Below are 24121 nucleotides of genomic sequence, written 5' to 3' on the forward strand. Positions count from 1 at the left end.
AAAAGTTTGGTAAAAAAGACAAAATAGTATAGGACCATGGCAATAACATTGTCAATGTTGGTACTGTTGAAAATTTATGGTCATTTTGATTCAAAGAAACAAAATGAGAGAAGGGGAAGGAATTGAATTTTATAAATAGAAATGATTAAATATTTTGTTTAGTTGAAAGGAGGAAGAAAGATAGATTTTAAAGGAGGAGAAGAAAATTAGTTTTTTTTTTCATTTTAAGTTCACAATGAGAATCGGAAAATTTTAAAAATTAATAAGTAAATTACATTGAAACTCTTAAAATTTTGTGAAATTTTAAGAATATTTCCTACTTTCTCTGCTCTTACACTAACCTCCCTCAATTGTTTGAAAAATACTACATTAGTATCTCTTATACATTACTTTAATCTCTGGATTATTTTAAAAACAAAATTCATATTATGACTTCCTAAAATAAATGTCATTATAAATCTTTAAAAAGTAGAGAATACTAATACAATTTTGTAAAATATGTAATTATTTTTATTCTATATATATATATATATATTATACAACACCTCCCTTTCTTATTTCTATAAAAAAAAAAAAGTCAATTTTCTTACAAATTCCCTCACTTTAGAGGGAATTTATTTTTGTCCTACTTCATAAAATTTTCATAATTCTTCACTATTTCTCTTGATCAAATAATACCAAAATTTTAATTTCTCTACATTTATCTTCTCTTTCTTCCTCTTTTTCTCTATTTCCCTTTTACCAGGCTAAAGAATCGGTCAAATAGTCACGTCAACTCTGCAAATGTTTGTGGCTTGAAGGAAATTTTTTTTTTACCGTTTTGTGTCGACAAATAAAGAAATTAGAAAGAAATCTTAAAAAAAAAGGAAAAAAAATGGTAAAAAGTAGTAGAATATGACAAAAGGTTATAATTGCAATATTATCATTCGCAAAAATTTGATTAGAAGTATAATTTATGAAAAAAATGGTACAAAATACAATTAAGTAAAATATTTAGTTTATATTTTAATAAAATATTAACAAAGGAGCATAATTCGTAAAATTTTCAAAATTTGAGAGTAAAATTCATGAAAAAATTATTTGTCTTTTTTTTTTGGAAAATTGTGAACTATATTAAACACTTCATAATAAAAAAGACTATTATTTTCGTTTCTAATTACAAAACTTTTTAATTAAGTTATATTCTTAAAAAAAATAGTTAATTTAATTAAGAGTATTAAATTTGTTAATAATTTATATTATTTTTCAAAATTATACTTAATATCTATTAAATTAAGATTTTCAATTTTTATTTAACCATTTTTACCTAATTAATTAATGTTTGATAGAGAAATATCTATTTATATCATTTTTCAATTCTAATAAGAGGGAGAAAGTTTTTATCCACTTAATACTTTTATTTAAAAAGAATGATAATTAAATGAGAGTATTTTAGAGAAATATATATATAATTAATGTAAATGACAATTTGCAAAAAAATCTTATAATCAAGGACAAGAAAAAAGTGAAGAAAAAAAATTTATATGTGGAGACTAACCTAGTATAAAAGTAAAATTTTGATAAGAAAAGTCTTATGGGCTAGGATTAAAGGGTGAACATATATATATATATATATATATATATATATATATAAACTAGTTTTTTACCAATTAAGAAAGATAATTAAAACGATTTAATTTTTATAATTTTATATAAAGTATATATTTTTTAAAAATATATTTAACTATGTATAATGTAGATAATGTTGTTATTTATTATCTAAGGAGTATTTTTAGATTAAGAGTAATAAATAAAATTAACTTTGTTAAAATTTATTTATATTTGAGTCAAAAATTAATTTTTTTCTTATATATAGATATAAAGAAAGTAATATTATTTAAAAGCTAAAACAAATTAAAAAATAAAAGTTTTTGTTTCACTTATTAAAAGTTCATTCTTAAAAATATGAGTATGAGATATTTCCATATTTATTACAACTTCTTAAAAATTATTCTCAAATATTATTCATTTCTAATAAAAAAAGTTATCTTAGTATATTTTATACAAGTTTATTCTGACGCTGATAGAGTGAAAATATATATTCTCCTGAGAATATGAAAATTTACATTCTAACACGTTAATTTCTCTAATTAATTATTTTTAATTTAAACTAACCATATTCTCATGAATAGTTACGTTCTAAACATTCTAGCAACACAACACAATAGGTGCCAATGGCGAAACCTATAGAATCATCCAACAAGGAAACATGCGAATCAGAGATAACTTGCACCTCCTTTATTAGTGAGAATGGTGGGAAATGGGCTGAACGGTTATGAACCATGGTGTGAACAATGATTCATCTTGATTCTTTATCTAGTGAATGATACTTCATGAGTGTGGTGATGGATGATCACACAAAAAATACTCCATAGAAATGTTAAGCATCATAACTCAAAGTTAACAATCTATCTATCTATTTATAATATAAAAACTGTTATTTTGTTTTTTATTGACATATTAGTCTATAATATATCTAAAACGTTGTAGCAAAAATACTTACGTATTATTATATAATGTCCCTCTTATTTTAATATTATCTAAATATCTAAATTAACTTTTCCATATTGTTCCTCCACCGTCGTTGCTCCATCATTGCAACGATTGCTCCTTTATCGCCTTCGTTGTCCCTCATCATCTACCCATCTCGTTCATGCTCATCATCCAAATCCTCTAAATCTTCACCGATCACGCCTCTTTGTTGAAACCAAAATTGTTATGTATCTATTTATAACGTATGAATGTCACCTTTATATGAGAAGTTGAGAGAGACTTTGCAATTTCAATTTTCAATGTTACAAACATGTCAATTTCACAATAAGTATGTCTTCTATTTACAACTCTCTAATATTAAATATTTTATTCAACCCACCTCTACATGAGAATACAAGAGAGACTTTAGATTGTGATTTTCAACAACAAACATGAGAATGAGAAATTGACAGAGTTGACATACATTATATGGGTATGAATAAATATGTCATAATTTGAAAATATTAAAAATATTTAAAAATAAAAAATTATATTAAATATTAAAATTGAATAATAGTAGAAAAGTTATTAAATTTATAGGTAAGAATATATTTATTAATCAAAATTATATTAATTATACAAAATATTTTTTAATTAATTTATATATATGATATAATTTAGAGTTGTTATATAATGAGTGTAGAATTACTTGAAATTGAAGTATAATAATAAATTATGCATGAATTTTTCAAATTTAAATATATTTTAAAAATGATTGGGGTTTTTAATAACAAATATGAGGAGAATTGAGAAATCGGGAGAGTTGACATAAGAGCACATGGTCGTCTTATTTTTTTTCTTACTATATTCTTAATTTTGTTTCTTCATATAATGTGAGATTGGAAAATTCATTTCATAAACAAGTAAAACAATGTTCTTCTATTATCAACAATGTGTCAATTTTACTATAATTTTATTTTTTATTTACAACTCTCTAATATTAAATATTGTATTCAACTCACCTCTACATGATAATCTGAGGAAGACTCTATGATTGTGATTTTCAATGAAAAACACAAGAATAATTGAGAAATTATGAGGGTTGACTAGTTGGGGTAAATTTTTTTTCCTTACTATATTCTTAATTTTGTTTCCTCATTTGAAATTTGAAATTTAAAAACTCATTTCACAAATTAGCGAAACAATTAATGTTCTACTATTGTGAAATCGATTTTTAATGTTTTGTTTCGATTGATATGAAAAATAACGGAAAGACTCTGAAAATATTTTTAATGTTTTATATATTCTACAATCTCTCACTTACGTGTTCATTGTTTATATATTTTTTTATTATTTTCTTAAAAATTGAAAGTGACATTTTCTATAACATTATTTTTTTACCATTATCTATATCACATCACTTATTGTTTTATAAATTTGATATAATTTTATCTTTTTTTATTTGTAGTTTTCAACAATAGACTTTAGTGAAATTGCGAAATTGAGAAAGTTGGCTAATGTGATATTTTTAACTTTTTTTCCTTATACATAATTTTCAAATGTAACAAGCCAAAAAAATTCTTAAAATTCTTATAAAACTTATTTTTCATCTCATTTGTCAGAACATTTGTTTCATGCTCTTTTATTTATTTATTGTTTCTTATTTCTTAATTTTTTATTCTATTTTCTTATTGCATCACTGCATTTTTTTAAAAATTATTTTTCCTCTTAAAAGCTTAAATATGTAATTTTTTTTTATCATTAACTTAATTCTTATATTATTTTATATAAATGATATATAATTTTTTTCTTTCTAATTACCAAATAAAAGTTGATTTTTTTTATAAAAATTATAATTGTGATTATTGTTGAGCAATATTTTTTTTATAACTAGTTAAATAACTGATAATTGAAAATTATATTTAATTAATAATTATATATTATTGATTACATTAATTTTAAATTAAATAATAAATTTGATTAAAATATCAGTTATAGAAAAATAGAAAATAGAAAATAATTATTGTTAATTATAAACAGAAAAGAAAATAATATAATTAATAAATACAAAACTTTGTATTAGGTAGTTAGAAATTATATTAAATTATTATTTACATATACTAATATTAATATGTAATTAAGAGATTGAATTTGACTAAAATGTTAGTTATATAGAAAAATTATAATTAGAAAGTAATTATTATTAATTATACACAGAAAATAAAATAATATGTAATTATTATCAATGCATCCATACAGTAATTTAAAATTATATTACTTGATCATAAAAAATAGATTAAATAGTATTTATATACAGATATTAATGTGTAATTAAGAGATTAAATTTGATTAAAATGTCATTAAAGAAATTAATTAATGATATGTAATTATTAACTCATTGTTATTAAATAATTGATAATTGCAATTTATATTTAATTAGTGATTATATATATATATATATATATTATTGATTACATTAATTTTAAATTAAGAGACTAAATTTGATTAAAAAAATCAGTTTTAGAAAAAATAAAAAAGTATTTATTATTAACTATAAATATAATATGTAATTATTTATCATACTAATTATTAATTATATTAATCAACTTATATAAAAAAATTATGTGTATTATCATTCGGATTCGGATACACTAATTAATTTGAAATTGTATTAAATTCATATTTATATATATATTAATGTGTAATTAAAAGAATGATTTTGATTAAAGTGTCAGTTTTAAAAAATAATTAATAATATTTAATTAGTATTAATTAACGATATTTCATTATTACTAATTATAAACAAAAAATATCTATTCATATTTATAATTTATAAAATGAAACAAAATGTTATCATCATCAATAAGGTATTTATTGGCGCATTGTAGTGTATATTCATATTTATAATTTATAAAATGAAACAAAATGCTATCATAATCAATAAGGTATTTATTGACGCATTGTAGTGTATATTCATATTTATAATTTATAAAATGAAACAAAATGTTATCCTAATCAATAAGGTATTTATTGGCGCATTGTAGTGTATATTCATTTTTTTATGACCATTGACCGTTTGAAAAATGTTGAAATAAAATTACACAGATTATTTTGATGAGGTACACACAAGACAAAATTTTATTTATCAAGCATTCTAAAAAAATATAATTAAAAATAAGTTTGATTTGATATAGCATCATTTATTATAATTTTTTTCCTCTCTCACTTTTCTTTTTTACATGTTAATTTGAAAAATATTATCAAACTTTACAATATATTTATATATATATATATATATATATATATATAAAAGTAATAATGAACTACGTCTCTATGTACAAAACATAATACTATACTATATATATACAGTCATCCAAAATATCCATACTCTCCTAGTGTCGGTCAAGTACAATCAAACAGTTACCCAAGATGGTAACTCTGACACTAGAACAAAACTTCACATCTCACAGTGATCACAGCTACCAGCTCCAACCTAACATTGACCTGCTCCCATACACAGTATGATCATCTCAGTCCATCCATATGGAAACAAAAAGATAAGCTAAAGTTCAATAAATAACCATACAAGTATAGGATAAAAATCTATACTACATATTCATTCAATCATGTCCCAAGGGACTTCCATCCCACTCAATCATCAACTCACCAAACATGAAGTCAAACACCATACACTTATCATAATAGTAATCATGCAATAACAGCAACTCATGACAAATATCAATGCATATCAATCATCTAATGCGTTGTCATGCATTCACCTAGGAGACCTCCCTAATAACAGAGCAGTATAAGTGACATCCCATCCTACCGAAACCACCCTAACCGTTTTCACGCCAATGCGTCTGCTCGGTCACAGCTAATCGGGATATAAATCCTCACTCGGGTTTACTCGGATAATGACACTTACACACTTGGAAGTCCAGTTCTACCGTCAGGTATAGTACAGCTAGGTACAGACTTACCACGACCTTAGCATGCATTACCAAGTCACTTGTGGAGTTCACCCACTGACTATCCGCAAAAAACCACGCACCTTCCCCAGTACTTATTGGATTTATATCCCTCGCTAACTGAGGGCTTGTGTGTTAGACCACTTGGGTAGCTGAGAGGAGGTCCTACCGCTGGTTGAGTTCACTTACAATAATAGCTTTCATGCTAGTATTGGGATGGCGCCGTTTGAAGCCTTGTATGGCAGAAGATGTAGGACTCCTCTGTGCTGGTATCAGGATGGTGAGTCAGTGGTTGTGGGACCGGAGCTGATCCTACAGACTACTGAGAAGGTAAAAATGATTCAGGAGAGGATGAAGACTGCTTAGAGTAGGCAGAAATTATATGCTGACAAAAGGCGTAAGCCTTTGGAGTTTGTTGAAGGGAAGCATGTGTTTCTGAAGGTGATTTCGACTTCTGGTGTGGGTAGAGCGCTGAAGGCAAGGAAGTTGACACCGAGGTTTGTGGGTCCCCATCAGATCATACAGCGTGTGGGTGCAGTTGCTTACCGGTTGGCTTTGCCACCGTCTCTTTCAAACCTACACGATGTGTTTCATGTATCCCAACTGAGGAAGTATGTGCATGACCCGAGTCATGTGGTGGAGCTGGATGATGTACAAGTAAAGCAGAACCTGACTTTTGAGAAGTTGTCAGTAGCTGTGGTCGATCATAAGCTGAAGGAGTTGAGGGGCAAATCCATTGCTCTGGTAAAGGTGTTGTGGGATGCATCTACTGTGAGGCTACTTGGGAGGTGGAGCAGCAGTGCAGGGAGCGATTTTCGTTTCTATTCCCAAGTAAGTCAATTTTCGGGGACGAAAACTCTTGTTGTTTGGGAGGTTGTGAGACCCCCGTAACTCTTTTTCTCCCTTCCCTCTTTTGCTCACTCTCACTCTCAATATTCACTCCTTTCCCTTGGATCCTTCTTTTGGATGTTACAAGGTGTTGGTGCTGAGTAACTTGGGTTGCTAGCTGGTGTGCGGATTTCCCTCCTCTTCTTCCTCTTTCGTTCGAGCTCTTTTTCGTCTCCGTCTCCATTTCCTTCTTCCCGGAGCTCGGATTCTTGCACCGAGGTAAGGGAAGCTAGTTTTTGCTGTATTTTGGCTGAAAAATGAGTCTAGGAACTCATTTGATTGTTGATGATTGATGATTTGAGCTGAGATGGATGAAAATTGAGTTTCGGGGTTTTCGGTTTTGGGTAAAATTTTGGGGTTTTCCCTTGATTTTGGTTGCATGTTGAAAAAGCTGGCATTTTTGAACTCTTTGATGAAAATGAAAACTTTTGGCTGGATTGCATGCTGGATTTTCTGTTGATTTTTGCAGGTTGTGGGCAATTTTCGAACTTGGGGAAGTTTCTGCTGAGCTTCGCGTTGGGCGCTGTTCTTCGCGCCGGGCGCGATATCAGTTGTGCCATATTTTGGGTTTTCTGGTGCTGCGCTGGGCGCCACCATTGTTACGCTGGGCGCGGAGGCTCCTTGGGAGTCTCTGCTAAAAGGGCGCTAGGCACAATGTGAATTGCGCCAGGCGCAAGACCTTGGTAGGTCTCTACCTTCCCCACGCTGGGTGCGGGTTAGGCCACGCCTGGCGCGTGAGAGCCTTGGGCTCTCTAGCTGAGGCACGCCGGGCGCGGGAACGCTTGCGCCGGGCGCGCTGGCCCCTGGTGCTCTCTGGTTGTGCCACGCCGGGCGCGACCATGAGTGCGCCGGGCGCGTATGATGATGTGGAGTTATATGCTGAAATTTGCTGATAAATGTTGTTTTATGCTGAACTAAGCTGTAATTGATGAATATGTTGTGCTGACTAGATGTTAATGCTGAAAAATGATGTTAAGCTGTACTAGAGGTATATTGTTGTGCTGAGCTGAGCTGTTATTGATGATTTTAAATGCTGATTTATAATACTGTTGTGCTCTAAAATGATGAGCTGAGTTGTGAGTAGTAGGCTGTGTTGAATACTACTTAGCCGTGTTGTATGCTGATTTGTTGTGCTGTGCTGTATATTAATGTGTTGTGTTGTGTTGTAAGCTGTTTGGCTGTGTTGTGAAATGCTGAGCTGTATGATGTGTATGGCCACTATTGTGATGTTGTTCTTGCCGCTATGTCGGTGCTGTTATTAACTACTATCGTGGTGCTGTTATAGCCGCTAAGGCGGTGCTGTTATTGTCGCTATGCGGTGCTGTTATAGCCACTAGAGTGGTGTTGTTATTGCTGCTATGCAGTGCTGAAATTGCCGCTTTGCGGTGCTGATATTGCTGAATTGTTGTGGTGTAGTATAAGTTGTGCGGATGTGCTAATAGCTGTAGCTATTTACCATTTATATTGTTTTATATGTATGTTGTTTTCTTTTCACTAGCTTACCCTTTGCTGTCTCCATGATGTTTGGACTACGATGATCATACTATGTATGGGAGCAGAGCAGGGATAGGTTGGTGGCTGGCAGTAGGTCTATAGCTGGCAGATGGAGCTGAATATTTTTAGTTGTTTTTTTTGTTTTAGTTACTGGGTGTAGTAGCATTTGATGTATTTTGTACACTTTAACTCTATCCAGACTTGGATCATGTATATGTATATATTCTAGACCCTATATGTATACACTTGTTCCTTTCTGTGTGGTGTTTCTAGTGTGTCGTGCCGTGTGTAGTGACTAGCCGGGTTGTTACAATATATCATACATATATGAACCAACTATACAACATAATATTATATAACTTTTTAATCCACATGATAACACCTTAACACCTCAAAACAACATGTGTCTCCCTTTGACAACTTTCAAAGAAGACAACACATGGAGAGTTATACTCATCCAAATAAGTTCAAATCTATCTCAAAAGAAAGATAAAAAGATAATCTACAACTCTTATGAAGACATGAAATTCTAAATAAATCATCTACTTGGCTAAAAATGTCAAAACTCGCAACAGATATGATCAATGTTGACAGCTTGGCTTCTATTTACTAAAATAAACATAACTAGAGTTCTAGACCTCCTTTTTAGATGATTCTAGCGCCATTGGAAATATAACATCCAAAGCTACAACTTTCATGAAGACATCAAGACCAAATTCAGTCATATACCCTCACCTCTGCAGCGCTCAAATCAGCGCTTTAGAGCTGGATTTTTTGTCATCTCAGTTTCATTCCCACGACTGCAGCCATGAACCACGGCTACGGCGGTGGATCTCGGCCATCCTCTCTTTTCCATGGCTACAACGGTGTATTTCTGCCATCCTCTCTTTTACCTCATGGTTGAAACCATGAGCCATGGTTCAAGTGGTGGGTGCATAATTTTCTACATTTTCATGGCTTCCACCTTCGATCTTCACCTTCTCTTCACCAATCTTCCTTCTAAACATGATCTATGCCCATGATTACTACTACATTTATTCAAGCAACCCAAAAACCATACAAATTTCAACATGCATGCATTAAACTCCATGAATCACTCACTTTTCCCCAATTCATCCAAGAACCCCACATCCCAAACAACATGCAACCTACCCAGCTTAACTACTCAGTCCCAAATCATGTCCCAATTGATAATCTAACTACATGCAACCCAAAACATACAAGAATTCGAGTTCTAGCTTTCCGTACCTGAAAATTGGCTCAGAAAACTCAAGAAATAATAAGAAGAAGAATCCCCTCGAAGCTTGACCCGCAGACTTCAATCCTCCAAAACAAGCTTCCTAGCCTGAATTCCAAGAAAAGGCAGAAGAGATTAGTAATCTAGAAGAGAAGAGGAAACAGAGAAATTTTGGAAGAAAAGGAGCTCACGGACCCAGAGCCCTTTTTTCTAAAACTTCTCTCTATATTTCTTTGAAAATGAGCTTATGAAGTTTCGTTCTAAAAGAAAATCTTATATACCCATTCTTTCTAGAATTAACTAAACTCTAAACAATAACTCACTATTTTACATAAATAATTTTAATAAATGTGAGGATAAATATTATATTATAAGAATTATATAATTATAATCCTTTTAATTAAATTATCTATAAATTGGTATGAAAAGAAGAATTGTATAATTACAATTTGAAAATATTAGTAATATCTATCATCTCAAGTATAATAATGTGAAACTACTAATTTTTAGAACATTTTTTCAATACTATTCATCGTGTATTTTTATTTATATCTTTGTTTATTATTTTTATGTCTTTAATTTCAATTATCATTCATGTATCTTATAATTGAGTTAAATTTCAAAATTAGTGTAATAAGAATTCAAAGTAAAAATATAACATATTTCTTTTTAATGTGTATTACCATAATATGAAAAATTAGTTATTTCAATTTATCTAATAATTCATATTAATGGTAGAGTGAACTTAGAAAACTAAAATCACAACAAATATATTATATAAAAAAATTCCATTCTCTTAATTTAGACATCTATGTATAAATCTTTTTTACATTTATTAAATATGATAATGTAACATAACTTTAATCTCTTCAAAATATATTATATACATTTCTTTAACACACAGTCAATATCTAGTTAAGGACTAATGTATGCTTTCGAAACATAATTTTCGTTGATTAAATATTATTTTAATATTTATAAAAATTTCTTATTCAAATATTTACAAAATATTTTATTAATGACCATTAAATATTATATTATTTTTTGTTGTGTCTTTTATTTAATAGTATACTTTAAATGTATATAAATTGATATGGAAAGTTATATATTTAATAAATATAATATATTTAATGAATTTAATATATATTAAGTTTAATAAATACAATATTAATAGTATTACAAAATTTAATTAAATATAATATTTAGTAAATAAACAAATATTATATAAAAATCACTTTATTTTTTTAATTTATAATTTCAATATTATATTAATAAAAAACAATAAATAAATATAATTGTGGCTGCTTCTATTAACATGCTTAAATAACACAAATATCTAAACTTATTGATAGAATACATCGAAACATGTATCTTAACTGATATAATGTATTTAAAAGGAAATTATAAATAATTGTAGCCGCTTCTACAGTTTTATCTTTTGTGTGCCATGTATAAAATTCTCAGTCCACTCGTTATTCCTTGTCTCATAGTCTGGTGAAAAATTGTATCTCACTATTTTTTTTCTCCATTTCTTTTATTATTAAATTTTTAAAAGTATAAATATAACTTCTCTTAGATCATCATTTTCATTCTATTAATTTTTAAAAAAAATTAAGAAATGAAAGAAATAAAGAGAAAAAGATAGATAAGATCTTTCCTCAATATGGTGTGATGCGTATATAAAAGGATAATTATTATTTATTTATTCATCTAATTTTATTCCATTTTTAAAATTTTTCTTTATATGTCATAACATGAATTAATTATCATATTTATCGCTCTTTCTACTTCTCTCTTTCTCTCTCTCTCTTTTTTTTTTAATCCATAGGCCTCATTTATGAGATAAACATTTTGTAACATAAAATGGCCCCTCCTGTCATATCCTTGAGAAGCATTGTGTGAACACTTGAGAGAGAGAGATAAAGATGGCTGGTGTCTCCAATGGCCACGACGGTTCCTCCTTCAAGATGCCCTCCATCAAGTTCACCAAGCTCTTCATCAATGGACAATTTGTTCATTCTATTTCAGGTAATTCAATCCTTTTCTTTATTATTTCTTTTTCTCCTCTTATTCCTATCCATCATTCTCTGTTTTTCTTTCTCTTTTTTATTCCCACCCAATATATTTTTACTTTCACACGAAAATGGAAAAGGCATATACATAAAAATGAGATGAAAACATTAAACATAAAGAGGTGAATAGATAAGAGTTCCCTCACCCTCTCCTCTCAACCATGCAACATTCTGGAATATTCATGGAAAACAAAACTTTAATATATAATTTACATTTTAGTTTCAAAAAAAAAATTATGTAGTTTTTTCCTTGTCGGTATCTCCAATTCACTTCACAGTACACACGATGAATATCGAGCCCAAAATTTTTTATTAAATAAATTATCATCACACAGTAATTGTCGAATTGAAGGTATTTATACATGAGAGAGATATGCTACTTCTTCGAAAAGTTCCTCTGAAACTATTATAAAGTTCATACATGTTAACTTATACACAGTAAAATGTTTATTTATGTTTAACTTGACTACCCATACACTCAGTAGGCAGATGTTTCAGAAGATTATTTTCTGAAATGAATCATTTTTCTATAAGAGAATATGAATTTGGAAAAAGTAATACTACTAATACTTTATTTTTATTAGAATTAAAAATATATTTTTATAAAAGGGTAATAATTATACTAGTATAATACTACTTAATAACTTTATATTAAATATAAATAATTTAATTATTAAATTAAATTTTTTTTTTAAATATACTGTATAATATTATATCGTGAAACAAACTCTCCAAAGGTAGAATACGCGTGCACACAACTATAATCAAATGCAATGACCAATGGCTAATGTTTCTCTCACAACTATAAATGCGAAGGTCAGAACAGAGAAATAGAATGGGAAAGAAATACTAGAAAGTAATAGATGGAGTATTATAAATGTAGTATGATAAAACAATAATAAATTAATGAAAAGTCAAACTACTTTGATCGATTGAATCAAAAAAAATATTTTGAATAAAAAAAAACTACTTTGATCGAGTAATTTTCTCCTTAATTATTAAAATCATGTGATTTTAGTCTTTTAATTATTATAATTATATAATTTTTAATATATTTAAGTTATTTATATTATTGATTTTATAAACCATAAATATATATAATTTAATACATAAATAAAAATTATAATATATAATTTAAATTAGTCAAAAAAATTATATAATTACAATATTTAAAAGATCAAAATTATATACTTGTGATTATTATATTTGAATAATTAAAAGTGTTTAATTAAAATTTGAAGAACTAAAATCACATAATAAAGATAAAAAAAATGTAATTAAATTTTTTATTTGATAAGGAGATATAATTTTTATTTAATAGAAAGTTGCAAATTTTAATTTCTACGCTAAAAATTAAGTTCCTGTCTTTATTATTAAAAAGAGAAGATTAAATAAATGGTGGTATAAAACTGCTATAAAATTGGTAGGGTAGAAACCAAAATTAAAAATTTTTGATGTGGAGAGTAATTTAATTTTGGTTATAAAAATGGAAAAACAGGAAAGGAGTTTGAGACAATAGATCCAAGGACAGAAGAGGTGATTACGAAGGTGGCAGAGGGAGCAAAAGAAGACATCGATGTTGCTGTCAAAGCGGCACGTGTTGCATTCGACTATGGTCCATGGCCTCGCATGCCCGGCGCTGTATGTTATCATTTCTCCATTTACTCACTCTTCTGCTATTAATTTCTCGCTCTGTTATTCGGGTACTATACAGTACTTTTATAAACGTGTCACTTTTGATTTTAAATTTTATATAATATCTTTTTAAAATTAAAATTAAGATTTTTAATCTTAACATTTATGTACCAAAAAAAAAATTTCTTAACATTTATTTTGAGATAGATAAACGATGTTTATTATAAAACTAAAATAAAAATTAAAAAAAAAAACGTGCGCAGACACAAGCAATCTTAACTCCAAATTACGTACAAGCAAACTCAACTTTTCAACACATCTATATAAAATAAATGAATAGGAGGCCCTGAGTCAAATAACATCATCACAACCTTACCAGTATCTTTACCCTTTCCCTTTACTAAATCAGATGAAGTGGAAGCTTCGACTCCGGTCAAAACAAACATCCTTCCAGCTATAGAAGATCTTTCATCCCTCGGGGCACTCCTGGTCTGTCTGGCACCTACAGGACAACTAGTCGACATGTGACCCATCTGGCCACACCTAAAGCACTTGCTCTCGATATGAAGCAATCACGAATGAAGTGAGGTCCACACATCTATAACATCTGAGAGTAGCAGCTCCACTCTAATCCCCACTCCTAGCTATGTCAATAGGTTTCCTTGTGACAGGACTCCTTGTTGTGATTGGAGCCTATCATAAGGCTTCCTCTAAGAACCACCACCACTCTTGGACCCAGCTGGTCTACCAACAATCTTCGTCGACTTGCCGACGCTCTCTAGCCGCTCTATAACCTTCGCATTCTCTACCAAGACTGGAAACTTCGTGATGGCCATAGGCACCACCACTCTCTTCAAATTATACTTCAAGCCTTCAACAAACTTCCTACACTTCCAAGCCTCAAAGGTGGTTTGGGTGTAGAAGTGTGCCAAGTACTCGAATCTTACGTCATACTCAGTCACCAACATTCTCCTTTGCTGTAATCTCATAAACTCTGCCTCCCGAGCATGCCTGACACTCACTGGGAAGTACTTCTCGAGGAAGGCCCTCTTGAAGCACACCTAGTCCACAACCACTCCATGGTCAATTCAGCATTTGACTAGTACCTCTCCAACAATACTCTGCCTCCCCTATCAACATATACACTGCATAGTTAAGCTTTCGCTCCTCTGAACAACCTAGAACTGAAAATATCATCTCTAACTCGCAAACCCAGTGGTCAGCCACCTCCAGATATGCATCACCTCTGAACTAAAGGGGGGACTACACTTCCTAAACTTAGCCAAAACCCGACTCTCCTATAACCCAACTGGTCTTGAGGCACTAGTCGCAGCTCTCTCAGCATCCATCCTAGCAAAGTAGGCATTCTACTATTGCATAGCTATAGCCATCATCTCCATGTCATGAGTTATCTGCTCATGTTCTAAGCATCTTCTATAAAATGAACAACTCATTTAACACACTACATCTCAACTACTCAACATAAATCAGCACAACATCCAACACAACACAGAGTTCAACACAACAAAAGCCTAAAGGAACCACCCCCATAGAGTGTCCCCTAGACTCGAACTGCTCTGATACCATAAAAGTGTAACGACCCGCCATGGCCATCACACTACGAACAACCTTACATACTACTGAAATTCATATATTAAAAGAGTATAATAAAATATTTTTACAACACAAGTTGTTAATCAAGCAACCAATAACAACTAATTATATACAACAAAATATGCTACCATAAGGTAGCCTACAAAAAAATCTATCTCCAGGCACCTCTTGTGGCCTCTAGCAGCTATCTCCAGTCTATCCCTGCCCTGCTCTCATACAACATATGATCATCGCAGTCTAAACCACATGGAAACATGCAAGGGTAAGCTAGAGATAATAAATAACTCATAATAATTTAATCTGCAACATAACAACTATAAAATCATTTTCGCATTCGACACATGAGACAAACAACATATATACTATATATCTTAACATCATTTCAACTTACAGCATAACAACACTATCATCATCCTCAATAAGGTCAATATACAACACAATCACAGCTTAACAACACAACAACGAATATACAACTCATATCAACAACAAATCAACTCATCAACAACTTATGCGTCTCACGCATTTCAACTCGGAGATCTCCTACAACATGGTAAGTAGTCTAAGTGGCTAGGTCCTACCGAACCGACAACACAACAAATTTGGATATCAATCCACAACACGATAATGGTTTCTCAGACTTTGCCACTTAAACAAGGAAGTATAGTACTCGATTAGGAACTAAGTTCCCGACTTCGTACTTTACTCAAATTGGCCACTTGTAATCGATATAGGTCGACCTGACGCCTATACCGTGGTCGCTTTGTAATCGGTATAGCTCGACCTTGCCCCTATACCGTGGTCGCTTTGTAATCGGTATAGCTCGACCTTTCCCCTATACCATGGTCGCTTTATAATCGGTATAACTCGACCTTGCCCCTATACCGTGGTCGCTTTATACACGTGTGCCTCGACCTTGCCCACACACGGGATCAACTAAGTCCTAGAGGAGAACAACACAACGACCACTCCAAGGGACAACTTTCCAAGGAGGGTTTTTCAACAAATTGGGCTCTCAGAGCACCACAACTATCTCAATCCACACAATGGGATGAACAACTTTGAAAACATCTCCCCTAGTCCTAGTGATCAACAACTTATCATCACAGCTTAATCAGCTTACAAATCAACAACACAACTTTACAGCAATAGGCATCATAACAACTTTACAGCAATAAGTAACTTAACAACTTTACAGTAATAAACAACTATAGTCATCAATCTCAACTTTAACAACTTTAAACAACATAGCAAATTTTTAACTCATCATCTTAATCAACTTTCAACTTAAATAACATGGTATATCAGCACAACAACTCATCAACGTTATTTAACAACACATTTTAACAACACAACAACTCATTTCAACTTTAAACAACACAATATTAGCTCAACTCATAATTTACAACTCAATCATCATAAGGTAATCTATTTTCAACACATGGCACAACATACAACTTTATAGTAACATACAACTCTCCTCTAACAACTTAACAATATTATCATCATGCATTTTACAACATATATATGTCCACACATAACATATAGCAACTTTATCAACTTAATTTCAACTAGCTTCAACAATATCATAGATCAACACACAACTTGTAAACAACTTCACAACTTAACTACAACATGCATCTCCAACAACCTCATTAATAAATATTTAATCATATATTAGCAGCACACAATATTTTCATCACATAATACAACCCATACTAATCAACCTAAGTACCCAAATGAGTTCCCAACTCACATACAACCAACAACTTTACAATCTAGCTTCCCTTACCTGAAGATTGACTCAGAATAGCCAAGAAGCGAAATTCCCTTTCCGAAGCTCAACCCGGAACTTCAATCCACCCAAAGCAAGCTTCCTAGTCTAGAGTCTTTCTCTCTAAAACTTCTCTCTAAAAACCTCCATTTCTCTTCAACCACCCAACTCTATTTATAGACATTCAGGAGTGGTCAGAACGGCCTGTTCTGAATCCGGAACGGCCCGTTCTGCACCCCTTCATCATGTGTAAAAATCACATGTAGAACGGTCCGTTCTGAAATCAGAACGGCCCGTTCTGGGACTCATCCAGAACGGCCCGTTCTCTATCTAAAACGGCCCGTACTCCCTCCAAAATGCCTCATACTCCATCTAGAACGGTCCGTTCTCCATCCAGAACGGCCCGTTCTAGGGTCTAAAACGCCTCGTTCTTAACTACAAATTATAGGTAAATTTAGTAGTTTGGAATGGCCCGTTACAGTTTGGAAACGACCCGTTCTGGACTACTGAATCACCCATACTGAACTTTTGGGTCTTCTAAAATAATTTACCATGTTACATTTTTATACTCCCAATTTTTTAAGAGAGAAGCACCGACTAATTTTTCATATTAATGTCATTAAAACATTTAATTGTATGAATATTTTGGTAATAAAATTTAAATTTAGAATATATTAATTATAATTAACAACTCAAATGATATTTATCTGGTCTGTCTAATTTTCATCCTATGTTTCATATGTATAAGAAGAGAATTGTTTCATCGTCCGAAGAGAAGTTTCGAAACAGCGTCCGAATGTATAAAATATTAATATTTTTTAATAAATTTATTATAAAATAATAATTTAATTTAATATTTTATAATTTAAATTATTTTTTTAAAGTTTCGAATATGTTTCGGAACATATTTCGGAATGTGTAGAATTTTTTATATAAAGAGGGAGTATTAATTATTAACTAATTAAGTAAATGAATGATTTAATTACTGAAATTGTAGTTTACTCTACTATTAGTTTTGAAATTAAAATAAAATATATAAATAAGTCCATGTATTTTTTTTAGAGTTTCATTTTTATTTTAAAAAATAGTTTTCCCTAAACATACGTTATTATCATTTTTAATAATATTATTAGTCTGATTTATTTTTACAGTTTAATGATATTTATTAACACTTATTTATTTATTTATTATTTAAATGAAATAAAATAATATATTTTTATCTTTGTTATTTATTATGTAATATATATTTTTTTATTAAATTTTATATCTAAATAATTTTAACTATAATTTTTTTAAAATTTTTAAAATATTTTAATACAATATTTATAATAAAATTTGAATAATAAGTATATCTAATGATTTTATTTTAATAAAAAATATTTTTATAAAAAATATTTATATATTTAAAAATATATTATTATAATTAAATATGAAAATCTTTAATTCTTGAAAATTTTATTTATATATATATATATATATATATATATATATATAAATTAAAAATTAAATGAAATCTTAAAATTAGAAACTTATTTCAGCTATTTTGAAATTTTCTACATTTCGGGAACAAACATAACAAAGAGATAACAATGTCAATTAGCATGATTCACGGCTCATCTCATCTCCGTGCTTGACACATACTATAGCTTGACTTTATTAGAAATTAATTTGAGAAATGTTCAATGTTGGTATGCATCACGCATAGTTGAATTTAAAGAAAGCTTTTGAAAATGGGACCCATCATTTAATTGGTGAAAACAGTAATTTAAAATAAAAATAAATGGTTATTAATTTTTTTGGTCATTAAATAGTTATTAATTAGTTTGGTTGGTAACATTTAAATAATTTTATTTTAATTTTTAATATATTTTATTGAACAACTTAAATAAAATAATATAAGATTCATACTTTATATTGAAAGTGAAAGATTCTTTATAAATTATATAATATTTAAATTGAATAACACACAATAGCATCTATTAGAAATTATAATTAGAAGTTAAATAAATATAATTGATATTATTATTTATCATCGTGATAGAATTACACAATTATTCTGATGTTACTCTTTTAAATAAAAATAAAAGATTCTTTGTTCAAGCCAACTGGCTAAAACTAGCTTTTAACTATTTTCAGTAGGTATATATATATAAAAAAAAAACTATTTTTAGTCCCCATCTGCAGATTAACATTTTTTTTAATATTATATGATAAATATCACATTATAGTTTTAAGAGAAAAAATGGAAAAATAAAGAAATATAATTAAAATACAATAAAATATACATGTTTTATATTATTTGCTAAGTTTTCGTTGTCATATTATGTAAAGACATTAAATTTTGTAATAATACTTTTAAAAATTATATTTAAAATTGCAAAAAAAAAATAAACAAGTTTCTTTTTTATATTATTAACTATTAACAATTTATAATATTTACCAAATTTTTCCATATCAAAATTGTGTAAATAATAACATCGAAATTATTAGGAATTTTAAAGGTGCTATCCTGAGTGCACATGCAGCAGGTATTTTTTGAATACCTGGAAATGGATTTTTCTTAATATAATATAAGCTTTGTCTGTACACATGATGTATTATTGCACAGATAAAGACATAAGGTCAACATTGTGACTCTGTGACACACAAAAAATTAAAATGATTTGGCGTTTTATGAAAACTATGCGAATAGGGCGTGGTCCTTTTTATTAATTAATCTTAGCAGACCAAGAAAAAGAAAGAAAAAAAAAATAGCAGGACCCTACATCCTTCAACTGATACATACCGACACTGTAAAAATATATGATTTTGGTACACTTCATTTTTCATTTAGTTACACGCTCTGTATCTATATAACTTTTCTCTATACATTGCAACCTTCTTAAACCAGATATTAATTATTTAATAGAAATTCAGAGATACAATTTAAGAACTATGAGATAAAGAATGAAAAAATATTTATACTAATTTGACCTAACAAAAATTAAATACAAAATTAATTATTATCAATTTAAAATTGACAGTTCTAAAACCCAACAAATTTACATGAGAATGGTAGAACTTATCAAAATATATTTTCCAGTTTAAAATAATTTTTTTGGAAACTTTTATTTCATTTTACTTGTTATTTTAAAATTGATTAGAGATAATATTTTTTTTCAACTTTAACTTTTTAATAACTTTACTTTCTTTTTCAATTTTTTCATTATTTCGTTCTTTACTTTTTCTTTTCTATCGTGTTTTAAACTTGTTATACGAACTTGGTTCGTTTTCCATTTCTTTCTCCTAATTAATGGGATATCATCTGTTTCTTTAAATCCTATAAATATGTATATTACTAAAACAGGGTGTGATTTGAATATATAGCATTTATGGATGATGACATAATAAGGATTGAAATATTTGAAAGAGTGTTGTAGTCAGCTATCCACCGGAGTCTCGAGGTACCTTGTGTTTAGGAGTTTTGACTTTTGAGTTTGACTTATATTTGGACCTGCAACTCTGCAAAAGAGATAAATAATTATAATAATTGATTATGAAATATAATATAATACTAAAAAAGATAAAATAATGCATGGTGCCAGTAGGATATTTGATGTTATTTGAATATCCAAGAATTATGATTGGTGAACAAATAATGTTGTGATACTTGTTATAAAATCCAATGAACATAAATGCTCAGACCAACGCTACACCGCACAGCATTATCTTTGCAACCTAATCACATGGGATGTTGACAGTGATATCTTGTTCCATTTGTTAAAAGTAGCAAGCCAAACTAGACACGATTCATGTGCAGTAGCCACAAACTTTTTAAACACAAACTAAGAAATATATATTTATACCAACATGTATCTATAATAACATTTTTTTTTTGTGTGTCAGTGTTTTGACGTGCTTAATTAGCGTGTGATTAAATGGATATTCTGTTAATCAGGAAAGAGGAAGAATTATGATGAAATGGGCAGAACTAATCGAGCAGCACGTGGAAGAAATAGCAGCATTGGATGCAATTAATGCAGGGAAGTTGTACCATATCCTCAAGGGTGGTGAAATCCCTGGAGCAGCAAGAACCATACGTTACTATGCTGGTGCTGCTGATAAAATTCATGGAGAGGTGTTGAAAGCGGGAAGGGAGTTCCATGCATACACTTTGATGGAACCAATTGGTGTTGTTGGACTTATCATTCCATGGAACTTCCCCAGCATCATGTTTGTTGGCAAGGTTGCTCCTGCCTTGGCTGCTGGTTGCACCATAGTCCTCAAGCCTGCTGAACAAACACCCCTCTCAGCTTTGTTTTATGCTCATTTAGCTAAACAGGTGTAGCAACACATGCTACTTCTCTCTCATATACTGCTTTTAAGACAATATTTTAGTATGTTTAATTAGGTATTAGTTTGATTAATTTATAAATTGGATTAATTAAAATAACTTTGTCTAGTGCACAATTTATTTTAGCAGTACTTCTAGGTTATTTTTATAAGTTATTTTAACTAATTTACTTTTTACCTATAAGTTATATCTTTTTTACTTTTTACATTTTTATCTTCATTCAAATAATTAAATATGTCTTTTCATATGTTGTTTTACATTTATAAGTCAGCTTATTGACTAATATATCAAACACTTTTAGTTTAACTGTTTAAGTTATAAGTTTTTGGCTATTTAGTCCCTAACTTAAATTATATAAGTTTCAATTAATTTATAAGTTCTGAGTCAATTTATATATATGCCTGTTTTGCCAAATACACTATTAATCTTTGGTTAAAATTTAGTGCAAATTACAAAATCATGAGTAGGAACTTGTTAAAAAGCAAGATTTACATAATTTTTTTAAATTTTTAAATAAATTTTAATCAACATAATTGAAAATGTACTTAAAAAATGAGTTGTTAGTATTTCTTATTCAACAAATGTTGAATTTCTTATAAAACATAATTGGCATTTACAAATTAATTACTAGAGGCTAAGCTGATTTTTATTTATTTTTTATTTGCTTTTATGTTTTGAAGGCTGGAATTCCGGATGGGGTGCTCAATGTAGTACCCGGATTTGGTTCGACTGCAGGTGCGGCAATATGCTCACACATGGACATTGACAAGGTAACTTAAATGTCAAGCATTTCGAAGTACCATGATCTAAACAAGAGTTTAATGGTTATCCAAGGAAAAAGTTTTACACAGTTAAATAATAAAAAAAATTATTATTTGTATGAATTTTGAGCTAATTATGATAGAAGTCAATAAATTTTTATTATAAATGATAAATTATGATTGTATGAAAGTATAAAATTGTTTTATGCTATGTATGCATAGTCTTTTTTTTCTTTTCTTTAAATAAAAAGACTTTTCGTTGATCTATTGTGGAAAGCTAAATTTGTGTGAAGACATATAGTCATTGATCCCAAAATTTAAACATGCAAGTTGTGAAAAAAGTATTGACTTAATAGTGATTTGTGGATGTGTAGGTCAGCTTTACAGGTTCAACAGAAGTGGGGCGAGAAGTAATGCGTGCTGCAGCCAACAGTAATTTGAAACCTGTTTCACTTGAATTAGGAGGCAAGTCACCCCTCTTAGTTTTTGATGATGCTGATGTAGATACAGCTGCTCAGATTGCTCTCTTGGGTGTCATATTTAATAAGGTGGAATTTTTCTTCAAATTTAATTCCACTTTACAATGTAGCCCGATTATATACATCTAACAATTTTTTCCCTTGTTCATTTCAGGGAGAAATTTGTGTTGCGGGTTCAAGGGTGTTTGTTCAGGAAGGAATCTATGATGAATTTGAGAAGAAATTGGTCGAGAAAGCAAAAGCTTGGGTGGTTGGTGATCCTTTTGATCCTAAAGTTCAGCAAGGGCCTCAAGTAAGAATTGAGTAATTTTTTTTTGTTCATAAAAATTATGACAATAGTAATAAAGTTTGAATTTAGAATTTTGTGCATATTATTTCAATTTCTTCATTATTAAACTGACTCTAATAATTACTAAGTAGTGGGCTAATTATTGAAAAAAAATGAAAGTTGTAAAAAATGAAAACCACTTTTCTCAGCTATTGTTTTCTTATTATAGGTTAACAAGAAGCAATTTGAAAAAATTCTTTCCTATATTGAGCATGGAAAGAGAGAAGGGGCCACCCTTTTGACAGGGGGCAAAAGAATAGGCAACAAGGGCTACTACATTGAGCCTACAATTTTCTCCAATGTTAAGGTGCATTTTAACTCCACAAAAGTATGGAATAAGGTTCATTCAAAATAATTGGATAACTAACTATTACATTGTCTTTATCTTTTTATTCATGATATCTTGTTTAGGAGGACATGCAAGTAGTACAAGATGAAATATTTGGCCCTGTCATGGTATTGAAGAAGTTTAAGTAAGTTATTATACATTTATTTATTTGTTGCTAATATATAGCAGTACCAAAAGCAAGTGTTTGTGAGTTTGTTCATGATTCAAGAATAATGTATATATAAATGAACAACAGGACCATTGAGGAAGCAATTACAAGTGCTAACAACACTAAATATGGCCTAGCATCAGGAATTGTGACCAAGAATTTGGACATAGCCAACACTGTGTCAAGGTCCATTCGTGCAGGCATTGTTTGGATAAACTGCTACTTTGCCTTTGGGGATGACATTCCTTATGGAGGGTACAAGATGAGTGGATTTGGAAGGGATTTTGGATTGGAGGCCCTACACAAGTATCTTCAAGTTAAATCTGTTGTAACTCCTATTTACAATTCTCCCTGGCTTTGAATATCTTTTTGTTTTATGCAAGTATAAACAATAGTCAATAATACAAGAGCTTTTACACATACATTTAATCAAAGTAATAAAATAAGGGCATAACATGTTATTGATGTTGGTGGAAATTTGTATCAACAATTTAAATGAAATTTGATATTTTCGAAATTAGTAACTTCTA

General features: G+C 29.7%; 1 protein-coding gene across 1 annotated transcript; it reads left to right on the forward strand.

Annotated features, from left to right (window-relative positions):
- The first annotated feature begins 11907 nt into the window (after positions 1–11907).
- LOC109813476 (aldehyde dehydrogenase family 2 member C4) lies at positions 11908–24056 on the forward strand. The gene is made up of 9 exons (XM_083072638.1): positions 11908–12129; positions 13672–13814; positions 21131–21514; positions 22207–22296; positions 22662–22835; positions 22921–23058; positions 23264–23401; positions 23506–23567; positions 23679–24056. The coding sequence occupies exons 1-9, from the start codon at positions 12027–12029 to the stop codon at positions 23950–23952; spliced, it is 1506 nt and encodes a 501-aa protein (XP_082928764.1). The 5' UTR covers positions 11908–12026; the 3' UTR covers positions 23953–24056.
- The last annotated feature ends 65 nt before the right edge of the window (positions 24057–24121 follow it).

The sequence above is a fragment of the Cajanus cajan genome, chromosome 1, assembly GCF_000230855.2.
Source record: "Cajanus cajan strain Asha chromosome 1, NIPB_CcT2T_4, whole genome shotgun sequence".
In the NCBI taxonomy this organism is placed as follows: Eukaryota; Viridiplantae; Streptophyta; class Magnoliopsida; order Fabales; family Fabaceae; genus Cajanus; species Cajanus cajan.